General features: G+C 48.6%; 1 protein-coding gene across 7 annotated transcripts in view; it reads left to right on the forward strand.

Moving 5' to 3' along the window:
- Positions 1-26,205, forward strand: part of GRAMD1B (GRAM domain containing 1B) — a 234,111-nt gene that overhangs the window by 126,572 nt on the left and 81,334 nt on the right. Inside the window, exon 1 of one of the 7 annotated variants that reach the window (XM_072822440.1) lies at positions 849-872. The exons of 5 other annotated variants lie outside the window; for them this stretch is intronic. Coding sequence is in view for 1 of the 2 variants with exons in the window: in XM_072822434.1 (XP_072678535.1) it covers positions 15,131-15,153 (23 nt within the window). In the remaining variant the exon portion in view is untranslated. Of the gene's footprint in view, positions 1-848; positions 873-14,690; positions 15,154-26,205 lie in introns of those variants that run through there. One more of the 7 variants, XM_072822434.1, reaches the window with a different exon arrangement.

Below are 26,205 nucleotides of genomic sequence, written 5' to 3' on the forward strand. Positions count from 1 at the left end.
TGAATGGGGCCGGATGAAGTCATCCTGCTCCTCCAATCAGGCTGCTCCGAGAGAGCCAGGGGCCTCTGCAGATCCAGCCGGGCTGCCGGCTGCTCTCATGTACCTTTAGACAGAGGCTGTGAGTCTCTGGGAGTGGAGTGGGGGGGTGTGAACCGCCCGCTCCTGGCTCCTGTGTAGGCCTCAGTGAGTGTGAATGTTATTGCAAGGTGAGTGGCTTCACCCGGCAAATTCCTCTCCCCCTGCATTCTCGACCCAGCCGTGCGGGGCTCCGGCTCTGTGGCTCCGGCGTCTCCTTGCACAGCACCTCCTGCTTCCATCTGAGTGCCTGCACCTCCTTCTTGAGGTTCTCACAGCCGCCCCCACCAGCCCCCCAGCCCCCTCCCTACCCGCTACCCCCAGCACTTGCTCAGCACCTGCCAGCTGGCCTCTGCCCACACGCTCCCCTCTTCCTGACCTGTGGGTACCAGTTGGCCGGGTGATGGGAGGGCAGGGCCTCCATCTCCGTGCGTGCTCTGGCCCCAGCAGGGGGAGCCCTGGGAGACCCACGCTAGCCTCCTGGGAAGAAGTCCCAGGCAAGGGGAGACGCCCCCTGACTCAGCCCGATGTGTGAGCGTCTGTGGGAACCCAGGCAGCCCCCTGATTTGCCAGGGACCCCAAGCCTCTTTCTTGTGCCCCCCCCACCCCCCACAGTAGAGGACATCCTAAGGGGCCAGAGAATAGAAATCTGCTGTCTTATTTCCCCTGACCTTCCAGAGGGGTGGTTTGTTCTTTTGGGGTGGACATTTGTGACTCTGCCTTTTCTCTCTGGATGGTGCCGCTGCTCCTTAGGCCAAGCAGAGATCATGGAGCCGGCTGATATGGCCACAGCAAAGGTAGGATGGAAATGCTGCCGGCCGCACTGTGCGTAAGTGGCTTCGCTTGGCAAGTTCTGCCTTTGGTTCACTTTTCTCCCCCCTCCTGTCCCTCAGCCCACCACTCCTGAGTGTCGGGGGGCTGTGTCAGTGGAGGGAGAGGACCCCAGCATGACCACCTCAGGAGAGGGGAGGATGGGCTGGGTCCTCCAGAGCACACCCTCACCTTCACGTGCCCCAGAGTCTGAGCGGGTGGGGGTCGGGGTGGGGGTGGGGGTCTCTGGTTCTGTCTGGGCTGACTTCTGTGTCTCTCTTGTTAGCTCTGCCTCGGTTTTCATTTATCTGTATTCTGTCTCTCTTTGATCGCCTCCCTCCTTCTGGTGTGTCCTCTTCTGCCCCTACCCCATGCCACAGTGCTCTCCTCATCCATTTGTGCCATCCCTGTCCTTCCTTCCCACCTTCTGTTTGCTTCTCTTTTCCCTCTGCCTGTTGTATAAGGAATGGGTGGGGTCAGTGTGGGCTGGACAGTCTTGAGAGCAGAGCCTGCCTCTCATCCTGCAGCAGATGATGGCCTTGGGATTGGCGACGATTTTGGTCTCTGAGTGGCAGATGCTGCTGTGTCCCCTCCCACCTACTCATCTGATGCCCCAATGGAAGTGTGGGTCTGGGCCCCTCCAGGGAATGTGGCCGGGTGCTCCATCGCCTGGACCCTGCTGGCTCACTAGAGGGCGTTCCTGAGACAGCTTTCTGCTCCCTCCTGAATCCTGCTTGCAATTTGAAATTTGTTTTTCTGTGCGTTTTCCCAAACCAGGAGCTTGAGCCCTTGGGAGTAGATTGGGGGGGGGGAGGGGACGCTGTGGTGGGGAGGTGGAGGTGGGCTCTAAGGAGGCCGGGTCTGCAAGCCCCAACCCCAGCCCCTATGTGCAGGGGGAGCTAGAATTTCTCAGCCCTTGGTGTGGGGGCGTTCCTTTTTGGCCAGATGGCTTTGTCTCAGAGATGCAAGACTGGACAAGGCTCAGACTTCTGGAGCAGGTTGGGTCCCCCAGGTGTATGTGGAAGAGAGAATGAGTTGGAGGCCCAAGCGGCAAGGGTGCTATGGGTAGTATTGTGTTCTAGTGGTTAAGACTCATCTCTGCGAATCATCGATCTGGGTTCCTGGCACCTTCCTCCCAACTCCCACACACTGTGTGATCTGATCCAAGTTACTTAACCTCTCTGGGTTAAGTCTCCTAGTCTGTACAGTGGTGAAAGGTACACACAGCTGTTCTAACCAGCTTAGATTCATCAAAGACTTTGTTTTCTTGGAAGAGTGGAGCTAGGGAGAGCACAACTAAATAGCAGGCCTCCCTAGATGCCCTCCCACCTCCGTCCCCTCTTCTGCTCTTTTTTCCCTCCTTGCACAAACTTTCGAGGACCCACATTGCACACGGATAGTGCAAGAGGCTGTGTACCCGCTTGGCAGCGTGCACTGGCAGACACAGGAACAGGCCTGGGTAACTGGGTTTGGCTCTAGAACAGTTTGCTCCAAGCAGTTTGCTCTGTGATTGTAATGCTACCGTCTGTGATGTAGAGTGTGTCTCTCACCAGGCTGACCTCTAATGAACCTGCTAGCTCAACTAGCTCTTGAGCTTGTAAGTGGTTTGGTATCAAGGAGCTGGCTCCCAGGGGGTGGTGGTAGTGAATGCTGTGGGGAAGCTGTAGTTTGGAGGGATTGGGGAGTTATCTGCAGTTAGTTAGGAGGTGTGTATTTGTATTTGCATATGGAGGTAGAAACAAAGACAGCTCCATTTTTCTTAGGCCCTTTACCATCCACCAGCTCAGACTGCAGATTATCTACTCAGGTGGACAAGCGGGCTTTGGATCTGGGCCATTCCTGAGCCTAGCCTTTGCTTGCAGGACCATGAAGACTGAATCTGATTGGTCATTGAATGCAGATACCATTTAACGCCAGAACAGTGATTCTTTTCCTTAAACCTTCTCTACCCCAAACCCTTTGGAGGGAGTTTAGTTCAGGTGTTTTCAGTTGGGCCCATGAACCATTAAACTCCTTAGGAGAGGACCCCTGAGCCTCTATACATCTGTAGGTGTATCTCTCTGCATTGCTTTCTATGAAGAGTACCCATGGCTCTCATCAGAGGTAGGAGGTTTATAACTCACAGCTTTAAGAAACTTTACCTGATCCACATGCTCCCATAAAGAGCCTATTTGTGTTTTGCAGCCCAGGTTAAAAGAGAACTTACATGTTATGGCTGACGTATGGAATCTCTGATAATGTATCAATGTCATGCAACTGTTGAGTAAAAATTCATGTTGTGACTCATTGGTACATCATTTACATATGGTTTGGATGCCATTTCTTTTCTTTTTTAAAGATTTTATTTATTCATTTGTTTGACACAGAGAGCACAAGCAGGAGAAAGGGGCAGAGGGAGATGGAGAAGCAAGCTCTCCAAAGATCAGAGAACCCGATGCAGGACTTGCTCCCGGGATCACAAGCGAGCTGAAGGCAGATGCTCAGCTGACTGAGGCACCCAGGCACCCAGATGCCATTTCTTTAATACGTCATTTTACTTGAATGTATTTCTAAATATATGTAAATGCATCCCTTTTTCCTTATGCTTTCCCTTTTAGTTCTGAAGTACTGTTCCCAGGATTTTCCTTAGCCCCACATATCTTTGATTCAGTTAGCCTAGAATGAAATAGCTTTTGGTTTGAAAGTGTGATCACTCTCGATGCCAATGCCACCTATTTAGAGTGTTCGGTTCCTAGAGGAGGGCTGTTGTGGGCATGACTTCGTCTCCTGGAGTCTGGATTTTGAGGCTCTGTTATTGCATTGCCACGGTACTACTTTTCTTTTTTTTTTTTAAGGTTGCAGTTTCAGAGGGGGGCCGTCTGATGTCCTGTTGTACCTGGGTTTAAGATACATGGATTGTAAACTGTGCCCTGAGAGTTTCTGTTTCAGCCTCGAGGAAAGAGGTTGGTAGGCATTCATCAATACATTCATTTGATGAATGTTTATTAAATGCCAGTAATATGCCAGCAGAGAGTTCAGTGTGGAAGTTTTAGTTGGCTAGCATGCAATCACTGTGAACAGTTGTTCACGGATTCTTGGGGGGAGACAGATGAGTAAACAAATTATGATGGTGCAAGGTAATCGGGGTTGTAACAGAAGTTCAAGTCAGCAGGGAAGCACAGAAGAAGTATTTGATGTTGCCTGGGCAGGCAGGGGGGCTTTCAAAAGGAAGCCACATTTGATCTGCGACCTGAAGCGTCAGTGGGAGGTTATCAGGTGGACAAGAGAAGAGAGGTGGTGTTATGAACTGGAGTTGGACAGATCTGCGTTCAAATGCTGGCACTGCCACTTTCTGCCTCTGTGAACTAGAGCGGATTCTCTTGGCCTGTCCTCATCTCCGTGCCCTTATTTGTAACCCAGGGCAATAGTATGGACCCTGCAGGATTGTAGTGAGGATTAAACGAGATGAAGCCTGGCATACCATGGCTGTTCACCGAACAGTAGTGAGGCAAGAGAAGGAGACAGCATGAATGTGGCAAAGCCCCGGTCACTGCAAGCAGTTTGGCATGATCAGGCCTTAGGAGCAGTTGATGAAACTAGACATAGGAATCAACATCCTACGACAGCCTTCTACGGTGCTTACGTTATGTAAATTATGTAGATATTGGAAACAATCAAAAGATTTTTAGGAGATTAGTCAATTTGCTTTTGAAAAATACTCTGGCTACAGGATAGACAGATAATTAATCAGTTCCTTATTCTGTGCCATCTCTGAGACTTTTTTTTTTAACATATCTGTCTTCCCCAGCTAGACTATATGCTTTTTAAAGGCAGGGCTAGTGTGTTTTTGCTTCTTAAGCCACAACCAGCCCCCTTCCCCCACACTCCAGCATCTAGCATATTACTAGGTATATAATAGATGCTCAATAAATATTGGGTGACTGAATAAACATATTTGGAGAGGAAGGTAGGTATACAACTGCAAAGCTAACAATGAGAATCGAAAAGCAGGTTCGAACATGAAAGCAAGAAATAAACCCGCGTCTTTGAGGGAACTAGAATTGACATGCCTTTGTACCTAGTTCAGTGGGAGGTAGAAGAGGATTATAGGGTGAACTCCACATGTCTGACCAGGTGACTTGGTAGGGGGTGGTGCCATTTATCAGGAAGCAGGCACCGGGAGGTCAGAGTCAGATGGAGGTGTAGAGGTATAATGTGAAGGTACATTATTCAGGCCGGCTTTGAGGTGCCTATGGGACCAGGCGAAGTTGTTCAGGAACAGTTGGGGATTTGTGTCTGAGGTTGAGGGAGTGGCAGTAGCTGTCCGTGTGTATTTGGGAGGCCCAGCCATACCGCCAAGGCATCATCAAACCATTCAAGAATAGATTAGGTTCATTACAAGAAAAAAGATTTGTAACTACTCTTGAGGATGGACGTCAACTAGGCTTACTACAATCATTTCACAATGTCTACAAATAATGAATCATTATGTTCTACACCTAATATAATGTGATATGTCAATTATAGGTCAATAAAATCCCCCTAGATTGGGAACCTCTGTGGCCCAGATGACCCCCTAAAGACAAGGGAAGTTGACTGGAGGTTTTCAGATTCCCCTTATAGCAGTTAAGAGGCAGAGCCCCTCCTTATAGCAAGAATGTGAGCTCGGAGAACCCAGAAGCCCTTCCTCATAGAGGAGTCTAAACTTGTGGATTTGGTTAGAGAAGTTGGCGGAAACACAGAATTGCCACATACTTGTTTTACTCCTAGAAGGGAACAAAACTACCATATAAAATGCACCACCCCCTGGTTGTATTTAAAGAACATTTTAACACAAAGTTAAAGGGACATGTTCTCAAAAACTAAAAACGCAGAGTATTTTAGCTTTTTGCAACCTCACCATGTTGCCTTTGTTTTTATTCAGTTGTCCACAGATCATGTAAATATTTCCCTTGTGATGCCCATGAACCATTAAAGGCAGCTGGTGGCTGAGTACGGAAGGACACAGGTGCATTTACTGAGGGGCTCTGGTCTTAAGGTCCCTGCATCCTGAGTCACGATTTTGCCATTCTCACGTCAGTTGTGATGTTTAGAGAATATAGTAGGTTAAGTATAGGGGCCCGAGGCATCTTTGAACATTTTTTCCCCCCAACCTTAAGGCTCCGATGAGAAAATGTCCTAATGGTAGGAAATGAAACTTCAAATTCCAGCCCATTAGATGCAGGCTGCTCTGTCCAAATAAACCTGTGTTTATTGGCAGTGAGAATAGCAGTATGTTCCGCAGGCACTATTTCTGGACACCTGTCATGCAAATAGGAAGTTCTTGTCTCTGTAAAGAATGATGACAAATATTGGATCCTTTTTCTGGCTAACTCTTTTTGTGTTAAGACCAGACTAATCAGGACATAATTATCACAGACAGACTCAGTATAGGTTAGCTGAGAATATTCGCCATTATTTGTTAATTGATTAAAAAATTGGCATCATGATTACAAACCTGTGTTCATTTTGGTAAACAGAAGTAGTACCGCGTTCTGATTATCTATGCCTCTCTTACAGGACTTAATACTTTAAAAAATTTTATGTTAAAATTATTGTGGGACACCTGGGGGGCTCAGTGGTTGAGCGTCTGCCTTTGGCTCAGGTTGTGATCCTGGGGTCCTGGGATCTAGTCCTGCATCAGGTGCCCTGCAGGGAGCCTGCTTCTCCCTCTGCCTGTGTCTCTGCCTCTCTCTCTCTCTCTGTCTCTCATGAATAAATAGATAAAATCTTTTTTTAAAAACTACTTAATGTAACTACCTAATGCCCATGTATTATATTATCTTCCTTATTAGATCATAAGCTTCTGGAGATCAAGGAGGATCTTGGATTTATTGTTGAAATATCATCCTGATTTACCTGAGTCTTGAACATAGTAAGCACCCAATAATGTAGTTATTGTTGAATAAATAAATGACCGACTGATGTAGCAGAAATATCACGAAATAAAAATATAAAAGTATCTCCAGTAGAACAGGAAAAAATAAGGAAACTTTTTAGATAAAGAAGAGAAAGTAGATTAGGCCTAGGTATGGAATCTGGTTCTCGCAGTGGGTAGTGGCGGTCTGTAAGACACCGGGTGGGAACCATCCTAGTAATGGTTCAAATGCACTGGGCACCTGAGACTGTGTCTTGTGCTATGTCATCGACACCTAGCCACCATATGGGTTGTTGTCATCACCTCTGTGTAGATGGAGCTGAGGCTTAGAGAAAGGAAGCGGACTTGCTCAGGGTCTCACATATTAAGGATGGATTTGAACTCACATCTAATTCCAGAATCCCTGAGAAAGCACAGCACACACCCCTGGGACTGATGTCAGGCCCGTGTCAGCTCCCAATGTGGTTTTTCTAGGCTTGTCTAGAAAACCAAGCGGTCTCTGGGCCAGCAGTAGATCCCTGTGTCCTGGGCCAGGAGTCTTTCACTGTTAAGATGAGCGAACAACGCCCAGCTCATCAGTTTGCTAAGGGTCCTCCTGATGGGTGACTTGGATTGAGGAGGGAGAAGGAGGAGGTGGGAGGAGCGAAGGAGCAGCTGGCCTGTGGGCGGCTGGGTGCTCCCTCCCCCAGAGAACCTGAGTTTATAAGCTCCCTTCTGGGTCCTGATACCATCAGTCACCCTGAATTTCTCCTGAGGATAAACAGGGAGGCTCAGGGTGGGTAATTAGAAATCTGCCTTGTTTCTTCCATCTGGCAGGAGACCGTGTTTTCTTTTGTTATGCAGGTGATTAGAATGAGGGAGGTCAGGTGAGGCCCCCACCCTGGCCTGGTTGGTGGGGTTTCCCTAAGGTGTGTGTCTCTCTCCTGACAGGTGGGCTGTGCCACCTGGGGGCCGCCCTTCTGTCTGGCAGCAGAAAGAGTTGTGACCTGGAACATACTGATGGAGGAGCCGAACCAATAAGCCAGCACTGAGGCTGGCAGGCAGGTGTTCAGGCAGCCGGGGAGAGATTTCAGAGATGAAGGGGGTAGGGCTGGAGGCTGGGGCTGAGGCTGGGGGTGGGGGTCCTCTTTGGGGCTTCCATTGCCAGACAGAGCAAGAGCTGAGGAAGCCAGAAGTCTCCACGTAGAAGGATGTGCAGAGCTGCCTCGACAGAGGGGAGGCCTAGGTTAGCTGGGTTCTGCTGCTGAGGTGAGCAAGAGAGGTGATTTGGTCCTGGCCTGGCTGAAGAGGGATTCTGAGGCTAGCGTGAGGTCGAGGGGGTTTGTGGGACCCGGCTCCGGGCTTCCCCTTGTCCCGTTGCCTCTTTTCACCAACCGCAGCACCCCCTTACCTTGGGGCTAGGGCAGCCACCCGCAGCAGGAAGAGAACCAGACCTTCTGGAGCTGGAGCCTCTTCCCCTGGGGAAATGTGGTTTAGTGACACGGCCCTGGAGCGTCGTGAGAACCACAGGACAGAATGTAGGGGAGGCTTCCTTAAGCTCCAGCGGCCTGGCTGCCTCCCTCCTGTGTTCCTCCCTCTCTGGTCTGCTGGGCTTGGTGAACAGCTAGGGGCAGCATGGGGCTGGCTGGAGCTTGGCTCTGCCCTTGCCCATCCTGTTGGTTGCCTGAAGGAACATCCTGGATCAGCAGATTGTGAAGTGGAGGGACAGAGAAGGATGGGGGGGGGGCGGTAAGTCTGTCCCTTTTGTATTTTCATTTCTTATTTGACGCCAGCACTGGGAGGAGATGCCTGGGGTCATAGAGGCAGAAGGGAGCATACCTGAGAGGAGCAGAGCCCTCCCCACTTGCTTTCCACACAAGCCTCTGGACCTCTGCTGCTCGGTGGCCCCGGCCCCCCTCCCCTGCCCGCCCCTGCCCTCCCTGCAGTGGCCGGCTGGGGCTGGAGGGCAGAGGTGCGCACACAGTCCCATCACGGGAGGGGAGGGGAGGGGCGGGCTCGGGAGGCTCCCAGCTGGGAGCTGACACAGATGAACAGACCAGAAGGCGAGGCCAATGCCTGCAGCCCACACTGTCACCCCAGAGCCAGTGACTAATAGTGGGAGAGGAGAGGGGGGAGGGGGGCAGGAGGGACAGGGAAGTGGCGGGGAGCACCTGATCGGGTGCCGCTCTGGCCATCTGCTGTCCCCTCACACAGGCTCTATTGACTGCAGTTTGGGATTTGGAAGAGGGTGCTGGCTGGAGGACGCGGAGGCTTGTTGAAATGGAGTGTTTAGGAGGCTGCTCCTCCCCCGCTGCTCCTCGCACCAGCTTCCTGACCTCCAAAATGCTCCTTAAATATAACACTCTCAGCGCCTGACGACTCCCCTGCCTGAGCTTGGAGCTTTGATTCCCCAACGTGTGACTGCAGCATTGCTCTGCCCCAGTTTTGCCAGTTCCTGGAGGCTTGCAGCTCTGCCCTGGGCCTGCGGCTCTGCTCTCAGGAGGCGAGCGCAGAATCCAGAAACTCCAGAGAGAAGGGGAGCCTCAGGGGTCATGTCCACTGTCTATTTTCTGCTCCACATAGGCTCCCTGTGACTTCCCAAGGTCACGAGGAGGCGTGAGCATCTGGTGGCGGCAAGAGCCACTGATGGGTGGGTGGCAGGGGCCTGAATTCTCTGGTGAGTTCCTAGGCTTGCAGCTGCGAGGCCTTGGGTGTCTGCATAGTGGTATGCTCTGGTTCAGAGACCTCCCGCCAGTCCCTACTCAGGGATGAGGCCAGAAGACTAATCCTGATTCTGTTGGCTTGGGAAAGGAACAGTCCCCGGGTGGTGAGACCCTCAGGCATGCAGGAGGCCAAGAAGAAAAAGTCAGAGCAGCTAAAATCAAAAAGGAAAATTTTCCAACCTGCATTCCAAACCCAGTAAAGTTTGAAAGAAACCATTGTGTTATAGCAAGAGGTTTGGAGCAATACAACTCACCCTCGTGTTAATCAGACCTTATAAACACAACAAACTTTGGAATATCCATGAGCCTGGGAAAGCCAATATTTTGAGGTTAGATTTTTGAAAATGCAGATAACACAAATTGTCACGGTCAACGCTTCCCGGCCACCACCCTGCGCTCTTGTCCATTCTGTTCATAGTGACCCAAAGGAGAAGAGTGGTGTCAGGTGTTGTCTAGTTATTTTGTTTATTTTTAAAATTTTTTCCCCAAATAGTGAATTGCTATAAAGATTATTTATAAAACATTAAGTATGTGTAAAGCATACAAAAAGAAGGAACAGTGAGCATGGTGTACTTCTTACGGGACCCACTAATTCCGCCGTCTTCCCCATTCCTTAGAGGTGTCCACCTTTCTGAATTTTGAGTTTGTCATTTGCTTGATTTTCCATTTTATGGATACAGACGGTCTAGCTGTACAGACACAAATTTCTGGACACTCTGAGTACTCATGAGGTTGAGCACCGTTGTGTGAACATATTCATATGAATGTGAACTACCGTGGTAGGTGTTTGCTCTGTAGCTGTACGTGCATGTGGAATCATGCTCTGCATTCTTCATTCATTGACTTGCTCTCTCTGTTCAGCATCGTTTCCAGGGTTCACTCAGTCGCACTTGACAGTAATTTATGAATTTCCTGAATGTTATATACCATTTGTACTTTAAGAAAATCCCAGTTATTTGTCCATTCTGCTGTTGATAGACATTTATTTGTTTCCAGGTTTGGAGTTTTTTTGTTTCCGCAAACTGTGTTATTACATAGGGTGCTGTATGACGTTTCTCCTGCACTTCTCCTAATGGGAGCTTCTTTAATTGCTCGAGTAGAACCATTAGGTGTTAGAAGATGCAGTTCCTCAACTATACCATGTGATACCAAGTGGTTTGCTTAAGGTAGCTGAATCACTATACATATCTCCAAGCTCCTTTCCAACCTTTATATTATTAGACTTTTTAACTTTTGCCAATCAGATGGGTATGAAATAGCATCTCATTGGCATTTTCGACTTGCGTTTTCCTGAGTGCTAATGAGGTTGAGTGCCTTTTTATATATTTATTGATCACTTCCTCTCCTGAAAGTGCTTATTCAAATCCCTCGTCTATTTTTCTGATTGTTTTTCTTTTTCTTATTGATTCATAGAATTTTTTTTAAAGATTTTTTTTTTTTTAATTTTTTTTTTTTTTTAATTTTTTTTTTATTTGTGATAGTCACAGAGAGAGAGAGAATGAGGCAGAGGGAGAAGCAGGCTCCATGCACCGGGAGCCCGACGTGGGATTCGATCCCGGGTCTCCAGGATCGCGCCCTGGGCCAAAGGCAGGCGCCAAACCGCTGCACCACCCAGGGATCCCCATAGAATTTTTTTTAATAAATTCTGTGAGCAATTCCTTTTTCAGTTACATTTGTTGCGAATATCTTCTCCCAGAAATGCCTTGTCCTTTCTCCCTCTTTATGATCAGTTTTGATGAGCAGATGTTCCTAGGTTGTGTTACTGTAGTTGAGTTCATCAGCCTTCTCTTCTCTGGACGTTTTTTGTGCGTGTGTGAATTGTTGAGGAAATCCCCAGGCAGCTGTCTGTATGAGGATCAGTTGGTAATTATGATTTATCAGGGGTGATTGTTCTCCCTCCATCTCTGCCAAGGTTGAAGACAGGTGTGTCTTTTAGTTCCTCAGCAACATGTGGGGGTTTCTTTCGGGCTCATTCTTTGGGTGAGCGTAAGCCAGCAGGCCCCACTTTATGAGGTGATCTCCTTTCCCTTCTCACATCAGAGGGCCTGTGGCGTTGTCTCTGTCCACCATGTTCAGTGAGGTCCAGAAAATCAAGGCCTCATTTTGCAGGTTCTATAGATATCTTCTCTAGAATACATACCCATTAGGCTCTCTTTAATTTTCTGGGTTTCTGCTCTCACTAAATTTGTGGCCTCTAAGTAGGTCTTACTTTGATAGCTCATCAAGCATTTTTAAAAAATTTTCTTTTTTTTTTCTTTCTAAATGTTTTATTTTATTCAGCAGTTTTACTTGTTTTTAGCAGAAAAGCCCATCAGGATATCTAGTCTGCCATATTGCCAGAAATAGAAGTCTTTGGACTTATGTTTTTTCTTAAAAATTCTTGCCCTTCCTTGGGGTGCCTGGGTGGCTCAGGTCATGACCCCAGGGTCCTGGGATCGAGCCCCATGTTGGGCCCTGCTGAGTCTGCTTGTCCCTCTCCCACTACCCTCCACTGCCCACCCCCCCGTGCTTGCATGCTCGCACTCTCTCTGTCTTAAATAAATGAATAAATAAAATCTTTAAAAATATTCTTGCCCTCCCTGAAACACAGACATCAAGGAGCAGCCAGGTTGCAGAGTCAGGCAGAAGCTGGAGAATTGAAAGCACCTGCCTGACCATTAATCTGCACATTCACCCCCAGAGTAATCTAGAATTATGTCAGTGCTGACGACTTACCGGTCAGGAAACCTTCCAAACTGTGCCAAACAGTCTGCCCTTTGTGAGAAGATCAAAGAGGGAAATACACTGAATGATGAATGTCCCTTCATTTTGCTTGGTCTTATTCTTTATTTCAAGGTAAGATAGCAATCCCATGGTGCTTTAAAGCCATATTTCAATCTAATTTTAAGATTTTTCTTATGGGTCCCAAAAATGGAGCCGGGTTCTAGGGCTCTGTGAAAAGCCCTGGTTTTAGAAACAAAAAAGAGCCAAGGGGAATTTGAGGTAGATAATTGCCTCCCAACCAACTAGGCTTTCCTTTCATGTTCTTTATACCTCCATCATACACTGGTACTTAAGTAAGCTAACTCATCAGCAAGAGTAGTAGAAGCAGCTGACTTGATTTAGTGTCTTTTTTTTTTTTTTTTTTTTTTAACCTGTTGCCTGGATTCTTTTTGTCTTGGGAGCATGTGAACCCTTATAAATCAGCTTGTCTGATCTTTTTTTTTTTTTTTTTTTAATAATAAGCAACATCCTGATTTAAGAGACTGGGTTTTGGGGTTGAACATGCCTGAATACAAGTTTCAAGCTTGCAGCTTGTTGGCTGTTGAGCATTGGGCAAATCTAGATGCTACACTTGTGAGTTCTCAGCAGCAATTACCCGAAAAATCATGATAGTCACTACTTCATAATATGGATCTCATTTAGAGTTAAATGAGATAATGCAAGTAAGGTGCTTATTAGCATGACGCCTGACATAACATGTTCCCAATACATTCTTATTAATAGTTGCAAGGGAGTTTTTTTTTTAAAAAAAGATAAAGAGTAAGAGCTGAAGAATTTTAACATTATGATCATGTGCCTCTAATGAAATAACTTGGAAAGCTTTGATGCAGTATAGAACCTGCATCTGTGTTATCTGTGCTCAGAGCAGGTTAGTGGGGCAGGATGAGAATATTCTCATCTACCTAGAGTGCTCTAAGGACATTTGTCAAGGGGCTGGCATCACAGGTCTCGGGAGGCTCTTCAAGTGAATTACCTAGGTTGTAAAAGAGAACTTCTGCATCCCTACAGCGTGCTGCTGAAGGTACATAACTAAAGATGTGTTCAAAAGTCTTGAAAGTATTTCAGTGTTGTCTAGCCCCGGGGGCTGTGGAAAGAGGGAAATTCCGTAGCCCTGGGCTGCTTTGGGAGTACGTCTCTAAAAGCTCTGGATCCCTTAAAGAGCATTTCTGTTGGACCTTTTGGACCCTGCAGGGAGACTGCAGTGTTTTATTTAGGTTCGAATTAGGCCACTTTGATTAACCACTTGCTAATAGTACCTGTACTATATATAAGCCCTCCTAAGTCAGTGGGGAGATGGACCTGAACATGATACACAGCGCCTGCCTTCATGGAACTTATCATCTAAAGTCAGCAAGGCAAGTAATAAGTCATTGCAAGTACAGTGAGTCTTACCAGTGGGGATCCTGCACTCCAGTTTTTCTTCAGATTATCACCTTGGAGGGTCAGGTCTAGATGGTGTACAGAACACGTATGGAAGTCTGTATAGATGATTGCTCTGAGGCAAGTTTCAGGGTAAAGGCTTAATATGGTTCAGTTGAAGGTTACTATTTCATAATTAATCTCCTCTTTGTTTGTTCTCACCCATCCGCATTACTGACCCAGATAGTCCAATAATCTAGGGGAGGACCAAAAAAAAAAAAAAAAAAAAAACAAAGAATGACAGCCAGGAAAGTTGCTGGGGCTGGTACAGGCGGGCCCAGCTTGGAGGATTTTAAGAGTGAATTATGTGTTCTAGTTGGAGTTGAAAAATCCCAGTGTCTCGTCCCTTTGATGCTGTGCTGGGCCTGAGTCTTCTCAGATCCCTGTTGGTGATAAAACATCATTGAGATCCAAGCCCAGGCCCTTGTGGCCATCTTACAGGGCTCCTGGGCCCCAGGTGACCAGGGCAGCTGCCGGGCTGCCCTAAGTTGCTGCCTCATGGAGCGCTCCAGAAGTGGTGGCCAGGCTCTCTCCCCAGCAGGGGAAGAGGACCGGGAATCTCAGGGATCTCACAGCAAGCTCGCCCCGCCTTGCTGGGCAAAGGGTGAGGATTCCACTTACGGTGGCCTTTGGACACCCAGGCACTAACCACCCCCCCTTTCCTCCAGGCCTTTCAAGTGTGCTGGGCTTTGGGTGCCCCAGATTTGCAGAGGGCCTGGGGTGGGGGGTGGTCAGCACCCCCCGCCCCCGCCCCGTGTGGCATTCAAACCCTTTGCTGGATGCCAGGGGCGCGCCCGTCTCCCGCTCCCCCTGCCCTCCTCTTCCCTCCAGGGCGTCGGGTTGCGCACCCACCCCTCTCCCTGACTTTCCATCCCATCCCGGGACAAAACATGTGCTGTGTCTTTAAATGGGCGGAAGTGGCTGGCAGTGCTTTGCTTGGGTACTGCATTGATGAGGAGATTATATGGAGCTGCGGGAGCCGCCGCCTGGGGGAAGAGACGTGCAGGTTCTGCTCGGTGCCTGCCCTCCTGCCGGGCTCTCCTTGGGTCCCTTGCCCCAGGCTGCTCCGAGCCGGCGGGAGGTGAGGGTGGGCGGGCGGCCGCCGGCCTGCCTGGTGACAGCCACTCCGGGCTTGTTTTGCAGCCTTGCCAGCGTCGCCCGTCCCCATCAGAAGCTGGCAGCGGCGGCAGCGGCTCGGGCAGGCGGCTCCAGCCCCGGGCTGGATTTGCAGAAGCTGCCGTCGGCCTCGGAGCCCGGCGCGCAGGGGTTCTCCGGGCTGGCGCTTGCTCGCTCTCTCCCTCTCCCCCTCTCTCCCTCTGTCTCCTTTCTCTCTCTGTGTTCAAGTCACATTACATGGGATTCTGTTCTTTGGGGACTTCGTCATCTTTTCAAATATGTCCTGGGACCTCCGGAGCTGTCACGGGGATGCTAAGGACACGGTCAGTGGATTATCGTGCCTGTACTAATGAAAGGATTCAAGCTATCCTGGTAAGTAGAGGAGGGACGGACGAGGCACCTTCCTCTTCGTCATCTTTCTTCAGCCGCTTCCGAGCCCCCCCCACCCCCAGCACCTCGGCATCCTCAAGAGGTCCCCTTCACATAGGCCCGTCCCCGCAGAGGCCCATCGGGGGCCGCAGGGGGCACGCACTCTGCAAAGTTGCCTTGCCCTCTCTGGCTCTCCCTGGCTTCTGCACTGCTGCAGTATTTTCTGCCAGCATCTTCCTGGGGGAGGGGTTTACTGGAAGTTGTGGGGGGAGGGAGTCATGGAGACAAAGTGCAGCTGGGAAGAGTCTCCAACTTTGAGGGGCCTGCAGACCGAGGGAACTTGGCTGAGAAGGGTCCCTGGGGCCGAGGGCCTATGGGTCGCAAGGGGCTGGCGGTGGGTGCAGTGGTACCCTCCCCAGCCCAACGGCTGTCCCCGGGGGCCTTGCTCACCCTGCTCCTCACGGCACCCTTGTCCCGGTAGGCAGCCTCTGAGCTCCTAGAGGCTTCTCCGAGGACCAGGTCATGAGGCCCAGGTTCCAGCCTCTGGCATGCCTGGCGTCCGACGGAGCGTGGATGGCCCACCGCCGTGCCCATCCCAGGCACGCACCTTGGGGCTCTCTAGGTGCCTCTTCTGGGGCCTAATGTTGGGATGTTACAGCCTCTTCTTGCTCGACGTGTGAGAGAGCTGTGTGGTAGCCACAGAAGCCGTCAGAGTATTTTTACCTCCCGTTTTAAAAATAAAACCCTCACCTCTCCCGTTTCTCCTTTGAATCAAGTGGGTGGGTGAATTGGCTTTTTTATCTGGTGGAGAAACTGGAGATTTTGCCTGGGAAACTTTGTCATCGCAGGGATCTGGCACTGCCTACCGGGTGGCGGGTGGCGTGTGCGACTCAGAGGAAGGAGGCTCTCGGGGCTGGGGAGGGCACTTTCTCTCCTTGAGGACAGCAGAGGGTGGGAGGAGAGTTTGGGCCAGTTCCCTGCAGGGATGCGCCCTGCCCTCCTTCCTTGGGCCAGGAGCCATCCACCCCGCAGTCCGTGGTGGGACTCTGGGAAGTGATGTCTCTGGATTATTGGAGGTTCATTCCCAGAGTCAGGGTAGGTACTGAGCCAGTGAATACATGGAGTCCTAGCCTGGCTCTGAGTTGCATCTGGCTTTCCAGAAACACCTCCCCTAGGTGAAAGTCCAACAGATTTAGTCCAGCCCAGCCATCCTCTTTTAGGCAAGATGGTCCTTTTGTGGGTTTTGAGAAGCCACTTTGGGAAAGGTAAGGGAAGAGCTTCATTCTCATGAGCTTAATTCTTAAAAAAAAACCTGTGAGGTCCCGAGGGGTGGTCAGCATCAGTGACCACCCCCCCCCCCCCCCCCCCAGTCCTGGCCTTGTAGGTCTTCTCTTCAAGATTTGGTTTCACTCTTTCTGATGTTTAGCTCTTATGCCAGAAGTCCCCCTGTGAGGTTGAGAAAAGGAGGTAGAGGTAGTCGCAGCACCATCCCTTCTTTCTTGGAGCTGGGTTCTGTGTTCCTTCTGGGCTGGAAAGCATTATTAGCAGAATCTGTTGTCGCTGGCGATTCCAGGCAGGGTCAGCACCCAGAGGTGCCCCTTGATGCCTCAGCAGAGCCAAGCTGGGCCTGTAAGTTGGGTGAGGCGTCCAGGAAAGGTGCAGGTCCTGCTGGGTGAGTGGGGACACTGGGCTCATCGTCGGAAATCACTCAGCGTCCTTCCCTGCCCCTACCGTCAGTACGCCTGGGTTGGGGCTGAGGGGTGCTTGGCTGTGTCTCATGATGAGACATCACTTTAACACTGAATGTTTCTCGGCTCGGCCTGGGTTGGTCTCTGAGGCACATGCAGAAATATGTGCCTTTAAAAATCTGCCTTGAGGATCTCTTGGTGCATTTCAACAGAAGAACAGGGTTATGCTGGGAACTGTAATTGGGGTAACCTTGTCCCTTCCAGCCAAATCAAATATTACAAGGATGGGGAAGTTTTGCCATTGACGTCTGCCTGGATAGCGTTAGAGCCCATGATTCACTATTTCATTAGGTGTAGATATATGGGTCCATTTTGGTCCAGGAGCCAGACCTGCATCTGTGTTGGGAATGTTTAGGCTTGAATGCAGCTCCCTTTGGTCATATCCCATGTCAGGGTACTCTTCTCCTCTGTCAACAGGGAGACTTGGTAGGAACAAGGTGATCAAATATATTGGCTACCAGGTTCTGAGTAATATCATCTGCTTATGGAAGAGGATAGAATTAATGAATTTCCTAATGTTTGAGTCATTTCTAGAAGCATTTCTGGAACACCTATGTGTTGGTGGTTTAAAAAAATGATAATGCTGGGGCGCCTGGGTGGCTCAGCTGATTGTCGGACTCTTGATCTTGGCTCTGGTCTTGATCTCATGGTCTTGAGTTTGAACCCTGCAGGGGGCTCCATGCTGGGCATGGAGCCTAATTAAAAAAAATAACAATGACATTAATGCTGATAATAACAGTAATAATGGCAACTAACATTTGTTGAGTGCTTGCCACACGTCGAGGACCAGTTTAAGCGCTTTACAGGTGTTAAGTCCCATGGTGCTCATGACCTCGTGCTTAAGATCCTCATTTTACAGAGCAAGCAAACTGAGACACAGAGCAGGTGTACAATAGGCATTGGGTTTGTGGGTAGTTCTCCCTTGTGATTCACTTGTTCTTGGTTACTCTTCTGTAGTACACTTTCCTCAGCCTATAACAATACCATATACTGCCCCCTGCCCTGCTCCGTGGTCTCTTTGCTTTATATTTATTTAGTTAGACTTTTAAAAGTGTAAGGAAATGCATTACCTTGATCTTTGCTACAGCCCCATGAAGCGTCTGGCGTCTCCATTTGGGAGCTAGGGAAACTGAGATACAGAGTGGTAAAAAAGCAACGAGGTGCTGAAGAAGGTAGGGCACCCTCTTCTCACTTGTTACTTCAGTTGTGCGACTACCTTGGTGACAGCAAGCTGTGACTGCGTTAGATCTCCTTTCCCAGAGGGCAAGGGCAAGGTCTACACATCCGCGATTCATCCATCCCTTCAGTCTACAAAGGTTGACCAAGTAGTGATTATTTTTGCGATCCTGTGCTTAAGCATTGTGGGGGTTAAAAAAAATGTGAAGGGCGTTGCCTCTGACTTCTATGGTTCGGTAGCTTCACAGATAGAATGAGACCCAACCCCACACACGCACACACATACACACACACACACTCACTCACACTCCCACACACACTTGCACACTCTGCAAAACCAGTCAGTAAATGCTGAGGGACAGAGACCTGTCATTAACAACAAGCACTCTAGAAATTCGGAGGAGGCTGGAATTCGTTTCAGCTGGGGTAGCAAAGATGCCTCCTGGAGTATTTGGCACTTGAGTGGGGTTGAAGGCTGACCAGTGTCAGGTGAGTCGAAGCTGTACTTTGTACAGCACTGACACCATACCTCGTGGCATTAGGAGGTTATCACAGGGGATGCTTTGGGATGAAGCTGATCAAGGTGCGTGTCTGTGATTGACAAGTGGCTGGATGGTGAGAGAGAAATGCTCCTGCTCTTCAGCTTCCCCTTTCTGAGAGGCTTTAGACTCTCTCGAAGGATGATTCTGGGATTCTGTCTCCCGATCATTTGGTGTGCAAGGTAAGGGCAGCAGTGGAGGAGGAAGAGAGAGGAGGTGGTACGTGGCAAACACATAGGGCTGTGCCAAAGCAGAGCTGTGGAACCCATGCAGTTTGGAAGCCGTATGGGTTTTTTTTTAAGATTTTATTTATTTATTCATGACAGACCCACAAAAAGAGGCAGAGACAGGCAGAAGGAGAAGCAGGCCTGATGCAGGACTCGATCCCAGGACTCCGGGATCACACCCTGAGCCAAAGGCATCAACCACTGAGCCACCCAGGTGCCCCCCATATGATGTATTGAAAGAAGAATTCAGTCCTCCTTCTACATAGTTCTCATTTATTTCTGGGTAGGGGGGTGATGTTAGGATATTCCTCATTCCCGTGGGGCCTCAGAACCTCACATGCCACGCAGATCTCCAGTTTCATGGGGCTGCTCCCTGTACACATTGCTTTGGCCCCCATAGGACTTGGCAGGCTGGAGCGACCCCTGTCCTTTGATTTCTCTGTCCTTGTGTTCCTGGTCCTCACCGCAGTGGGGGTTGGTGGGTGCAGGCTCCATAGAGCTGGGGGTCTCTGTCAGACTCTAGGCAAGTCAGTGTGCATCAAGAATCCGATCCTGAGAAAGTGAAGCAAGTCTAGTTCTTGAAACATTGAAGGGGAAGCATTTCGGTGGCCAGGCCTTGGTCCACAGAGGAGAGGAATTTTGAGCTTCTCTTTGTGTTTTTAAGTGGGTGAGTGAGCATTCGTGCTACTTTCACACTGTCTATTTAAGAATATGAGTGCTGTGTAAAGGAACCCGCTCACTTAACGTCCTCACCAGGTAGCTGGGACAGAAATTCATGTTTGCATTCCTCCACGTTTCGTGGAGATTTGTGGTCAGCCATATTTCATTAGACACCAAAGGTCAATTGTCTCGTATGCTTTTCCTCCCCCTTCAAATCTGTGACCAAATGGAACACTGTTCCTTCTTCAGTTTAAAGCCCATGAAAGAAGGAATAGGTGAAGTTGCAAGAGGGGATTTGAGTTAGACATCTGGCAGAAACTTGGCTTTTCTGACTCTGGAGTGTCAAGATCAGGTCGTACATTTATCGTTCAAGGTTTTTTCATGAGAAATTTTCTCTAGAGGAGGAGGAGGAGGAAGACCTGGAGATGACCTTTAGAGCCAGGCTTCCCATTTATTCACATGCTTCTAGAAGGTGAGCTGCAGGGAAGGTTGGGGTTCCTCAACTTGAGAGTCTGGAGAGCTGGCTCCTGAATCTGAACCGTGTAACCACCTCCTTACCTGCTGTGTGGCCTTGGTAGGTGACTTCTGTTGGCCTTGAGTGGTGGCTGTTTCGAAAGTGGGATTAAATGACAGTGCTGGGCAGATTAATTGGGTTCTCAGCTTCCTTTTCACCAATAGTTGAGAAAAAGGCCAAGGTCCTTAGAGAGTGGCTGCTTGTAATGGGGACTGGTGGTGTACTTTTTAGTCAGCAGGAAACACTAAAAAAAATACAACAACAAACCTTCATTTGAGAGTATTAAATGCTCATTTACAAACATCCCCCAGCGGGCACACCCTCTTGCTAACAGCGCAAAACTGACTTTATTATTTGGTGGGATGGGCATTGGAGTTTGCCCATGGTCTGTTGAATCCAGGGCACCGAGTGCTGGTCATCTAAGCGTTGAAATCCCATGAGTGATCAGGACAGCTCAGGGCAGTGACCAGATCTTCTGGCTTTACAGATTTTTTTTTTTTTTTTTTTAAAGGACAGACTTTTCCTACCTCATATCCAGGCTTCTGCTTTGGGAGCTGGACCTGGCTTGAAATAAGCGTCAGGAACTGTGATTTTTCTTGTTATTGTTTTTGTCACCATCGTTATTAAGAAGAAAGAAGTTTACTGTATTAGAGTGTGAGATGGCTGGCAGAGATTGCGTCAAAACAAATCAGATTATAAGTACGGCAGTACGGCAGTCCCCTCACCCTGATCCATGGTTTTGCTTTCTGAGGTTTCAGTTACCCACGGCCAACCGTGGTCTGGAGGCAAGTGATCCTCCTTCTGACGTATCCTCAGAGGGTCAACAGTAGCCCAACGCTTACACCATGATGCCTCTATCATCCAGTTCCCCTCATCTCATCACATAGACATTGTATCATCTCACATCATCATGGGAAGGGGGAGTACAGTAAAATAGGACATTTTGACACACAGAGAGAAAGACCCCATTCACACAACTTTTCTGACAGTATAATTGTTCTATTTCTTAATATTACATATCTCTTACTGTGCCGAATTTATTAATTAAACTTTATCATAGGTGTGCATGTATAGGAAAAGGGATAATATAGATAGGGTTTGGTACTACCTATGGTTTCAGCTGTCCACTGAGGGTCTTTGAATGGCTCCCCCGCAAATAAGGGGCACTACTGCACTTGGCTAGAAACCCTTCCTCCTGGCCATTTTGAGACTTATTGCCATTGAATTTTATTGCTGGAAGAGATGATTTAAGGCTTCTCATGATAAAATGCGGAGAATAAGGCCTCTATTCCCTTGTCCAGAAGGCTGGATGTTTGTTTCCTAAATGACTTAAGGTGAAAGGATAGGTAAACTAGCTATCGCCAGATGTTTTTATGAGTACTTAATCCTTAACACTGTTCCTTGGTTTATATTTGCAGAAAGACGTTGAGTTAGACTGGAGAGGCTAGGTTATGCTATGATAGCAACTGCTCTCGCCCTCCCGCCCCCAACTTGGTAGCTGAACTCATTGTAAGTTAGCTCTTGAGCACTACACATCCCTCCCAGGCTCTGGAAAAGACTCCAGGGAGGCTGTCCTCCGTGAGGCTCAGTGATGTAGGCTGTAGAGTCTCCTGGCGCCTCCTGCACGGTCACTGCAGAGGGCAGGAGAGCCTGGCCCTTCCGTGCTTCTCCTTGGAAGCCAGTAGGAGCCAGGACTAGTCACATGGCCCTGCCTGACCACAGGAAGACTGGGGAACAGGAGGCTTCTGCAGGGCAGAGGAGAGGAGAACCTGGAGTCTTGTTGAGTACCTGTCATGGTGACCATTGCTACCTTTAGGGAAGCATGGCCACGGGCTCACCACCCTTTCTAAAACTCAATAAGTTTTCTTACTGCCTGGAGGATAAAGACCTTGATCTGAGATGTCACGAGAGATGTCACGTCCCCTTAGACCCGGGCTCACCATGGGCCCAGTTCAGCTTCCTGCCTGTTTTTGTTTTATACAGCTTTCCAAGCTAATAAGTATGTTTCATGTGTTGTTTTTACATTTTTAAACAGTCGGGGAAAATCATGAGGAAGAGGAATAGGTCAGGACATGTGAAGGTTGTACGGAATTAAGGCTTCAGTGTCCACAAATAAAGTTTTATTGGTCCCCGGCCACACTTGTTTCTGTATGGGATTGCCTGTGGTTGCTGTCATGGTTCAGTGTCAGAGCTGAGCAGTTGTGACAGAGACCTCTGGCCCACAAAGATAAAATATTTATTGTCTAGCCCTAGACAGAGTTTCCTTCCCCCTAGTTTAGATAAAGATGCCTCTCAAATGCAACAAAGTGATGTTTTTTTACTGGATATTTCATCTCCTTCTAAGCACTGTAATAGTGATCCCCAGGATAAGGAGATCCCTAGTCGTAGCTAATACTTACATGACAGCTTACTGTATTACATATATTTTAAATATTTTCTGTACATTAACGCATAGCAGTTTTTTGAGCTCTATATTATTAGGGTATAGATTTTATCAATTAGTAAACTGAAGCACAGAGAGCTTAAGTAATCAGGACCAAGGTCACACAGCCCCAGAGTGTTTGAGCTGGCAGTCTGACTTCGGAGTTCATGCTTTCAAACCACGTGGTTGTAAAGCAATTGAAAGATAGGTCTTTGCCCATGAGAAGAGAGAAGATGAACACCCATGAAAAGTTAGAGGGATTTGTCAAGGTAATTTATAAAGGCATTTGATGAATATGAATTACAGCTACAAAGATGTGCAAGAACAGAGAAGAAGAGAGCAGAGCAGTTGGAGGCTTGAATGAAGGAGGTGGGATGCGGGTTGGTCCTTGAAGGATGGAGGCCACCGAGATTTCAAGAGAGTTTATGGGGGCGGGGGGGCAGGGGAGAAGCAAAAGCTAGACTGTAGAAACCAAAGCAAGGCCCTGGTGGAAGGCAGAGAGAGCTGCATGGCCTGATCAGAACTGGGGTGTGTGTGAGGACGCTGGGGTAGTTCAAATGGGAAGACACGTTTCACATCCGGACAGTCGCACAGGTGAGGCAGGGGTGCGTGGGCTTGCTGCAGTCAGCTGGGAAAGCCCTCCGGCTCAGGATGGCCAAAGAGGGTGGAGATGCATTTCCCAGCCTGGTGGCCAGGATGTTCTGGGGCAGAGAACTGAAGCATTAAGGGCCGAGTTTGGGAGCAGGCAAGAGTAGAGTTGCGAATGATAACAACGTTACTACGTGCCTGCCCGCCTGTCTGCCTGCCTGAGCTCATGTAGCCCTCGCGGAACTCGTCAGTAACCGTGGTATTTATCCCATCTTACAGGTAAGGAAACTGAGTCTCAAAGAGGTTTAGGTAACATGCCCTGGACCCCCAGGTTAGTGGCAGAACTGGGATAGAGCTGAAAATGGCTCTAAAGCCTGTGCTCTCAGCCTCTACACTCTAGTTCTTGACTTAGTGAGAAAAAGAGTGTTTATTTGGTAGAAATTTGGAGCTTTATACTTAACAATTCAGGAAGGGTTTGCCGCTGTGGAGGTGGGGCAGGCTTTCTGGGGGGTGGTGCTCTCTGTATCAGGTGGTCAGATAGGAGAATAGTTTTGTAGTGTACTCCCCCCCCCCCCCCGCCCCCATGCTGAGAGCCCTGACCCTAGTCATTGGCTGGTCTGGTGGCTTCACTTTGGGGCTGGCTCAGGGTTTATTTAAAACAAACAAACAAACAAACAACCCTAAAAATGTGTGAAATGTATCCCGCATCCAAAACAAAGTGTATAATGTATCTGTATAGCTTAGAAGAGGATTAAACATTGTTCACCATCCAGTTTAGCATTATAACAGCACCTAAGTAGTTGCGAGCCATTTTAGTGTGTTTGTTTTACAAGATTTATGAAAACATTCAAAGGCTTGGAGGATAGGCCCCAGAAAATGCAAATCTTGGGAACAGAGCACCGACTGGGTTCCTGAGTCTAGGCCAAGGACTCCTCCCCCTGGAGGGGGTAGGTTATGCCTCTGGGGCAGCGCCTTTGTTCCAACACTGACATGGATGGCTGGTCCAGCACATGGGGCACCTCCTCCCCTTGAGCTTGTGGGAGACCCTAAGGGACAGGTGCCTGTGGGTCCTGCTCCTTTCTAGACCATGACTCTGGGTGAGTTACCTACCCCGCCAAGCCTTGATTTTCTTATCAGTAAAATGGGGCTCCTCACAGCTGCCTTTGAGGGCTGTTGTAAGGAGTGGGGGGAGTCGTCGAGCTGAATCCCCTGAACACACCCTGGGGGAGTACTCTGCACAGTGCAACCACCTGAGACCGGTTACGCTACTATTAAAATTTTCATTGTCTTGTGTTTGATATTGTTCAAAGAGGGAGGAGGGTCATAGCCTTGCTCTTTACCTACTTAAAATCCACAATTGTAACTCATGCCCTAGATGGACACAGAGAACTCTGATGGTTATCTTTCCCGGAGTAACCAGGAAGGAGCGTCTTAGGCCACCGTCACTCAGTTGGACTCCCAGATCATGTATTTTAGTCTTGTTGCTGGAAGTCTACTGTCTTCAGCCCCCTGCAGGTCTGGTCACTCGGTCACTTAACTGGAGGCTGGAACGTGTCCTCCCCCTCACCGAGTGACCTTCAGCCAGGCGCCGGGGCCCTCGTCTCTAAGATGACAGTTGAGTTAGAGCAGCAGATTTTCTCTCTTCTGGATCCCCATGGACTGCAGGACCCTTTCATATTCTTCTCAAGTTCCCACTGGATTCTTTCTGTCCTTTGTTTTGTTTTGTTTTTTTTAATCATTTATTCATTTATTTACTTGAACATTTCTGGAGCACCCACTTGGCTGGTGGTAGGGACACGAAGATGGGGAGGAACGAGTCCTTGCCTTGGGGTGGGGGGTGGGATATGGGAGGTGGGGGTGGGCTTGCCTCAAGTAGTAGGGGGAATGGGGAGCCAGACCTGGACTCTCTTCTCTGTAGGGTCTCACCAGTGCCGCACATTGTAGGAAACTTCCACGCAGGGACTCACATTTCTCTCCTGCTGTAGTGCAAATAGATTTATCTTCCAGTTAAGATCTTTTTTTGGACCCATTCTCCCGAGACTGGGAGCCTTACTGTTTCATAATAGCTTCCCTGCGGCGACCTCAACTTTTTATGCCTTGCCGAATGGTCAGAGTTTATATCCAGGGGCACTATGACAAGACATGCAAAAACCCTTTGTTTTCCTGAGGCTCAGGTGCACACACCTGAGGATGCAAATTTTGGGAACTCTGACCTTTGAGCTTTGGAAGTTGATCTGCCCTGCTTGGCTCTGCACATTATTACCATTTTTTTTTAAAGCTATCTTTTTGGTCTAAAATGTACCTTTTAAAAATTTATTTATTTATTTAGCCTCTGCTGACGCTGGCTTGTTCAGATGACTTTTTTTTTAACCCTCTGATTTCATGAGCAGGTGTTCTTGCCTTCTTTGATGTAAACAAGGAAAGTCAATTTGTACTTTTGTGAGGAGTTCCTGCTCAGTGGAGAATCTGTTTGCTTCTCCCCCTCTCCCTTCCCCCACTTGTTCTCTCTCTCTCTCTCAAATAAGTAAATAAAATCTTTTAAAAAAATAAAGCATATCATTCACATACCACACAATTAACTCATTTAAAGTATACAATTCAGTTGGTTTTTAGTATCTTCACAATATGTGCAACCATCACCATAGTCCATTTTTTTTTAAGGATTTAATTTATTTATTCATGAGAGACACACAGAGAGAGGCAGAGACACACACAGGCAGAGGGAGAAGCAGGCTCTCAGTGGGGAGCCCAATGCGGAACTCGAGCCCGGGACCCAGGGATCACGACCTGAGCCAAAGGCAGATGCTCAATCACTGAGCCACCCAGGTGCCCCATCATAGTCAATTTTAGAACAATTTCATTATCTCAGAAAGAAACCTCATCTGTACATTTTAGCCAAGCCCCCCCCCCCCACTACCCCTTCCCACACCCCCCACTCCTGCCCCTCCCAGCTCAGCCCTAGGCAACTACTAATCTGTCTTTGTAGATTCCCCTGTTCTGCACTTCAAGAAAGGAATCCTAGATCTATGTGGACTTTCTGTGACTGGCTTCTTTCCCTTGGTATAATGTTTTCAAGATTGGTTTAAGTCCTAGTATGTATCAGTGCTTTATTCCTTTTTATGGCTGAATAACCTCATCTCTTCTCAGAACATTTTGAGTCCATTGATCATTCAGCTGTCTA

Source organism: Canis lupus, chromosome 3 (genome assembly GCF_048164855.1).
Source record: "Canis lupus baileyi chromosome 3, mCanLup2.hap1, whole genome shotgun sequence".
Taxonomy (NCBI): Eukaryota; Metazoa; Chordata; class Mammalia; order Carnivora; family Canidae; genus Canis; species Canis lupus.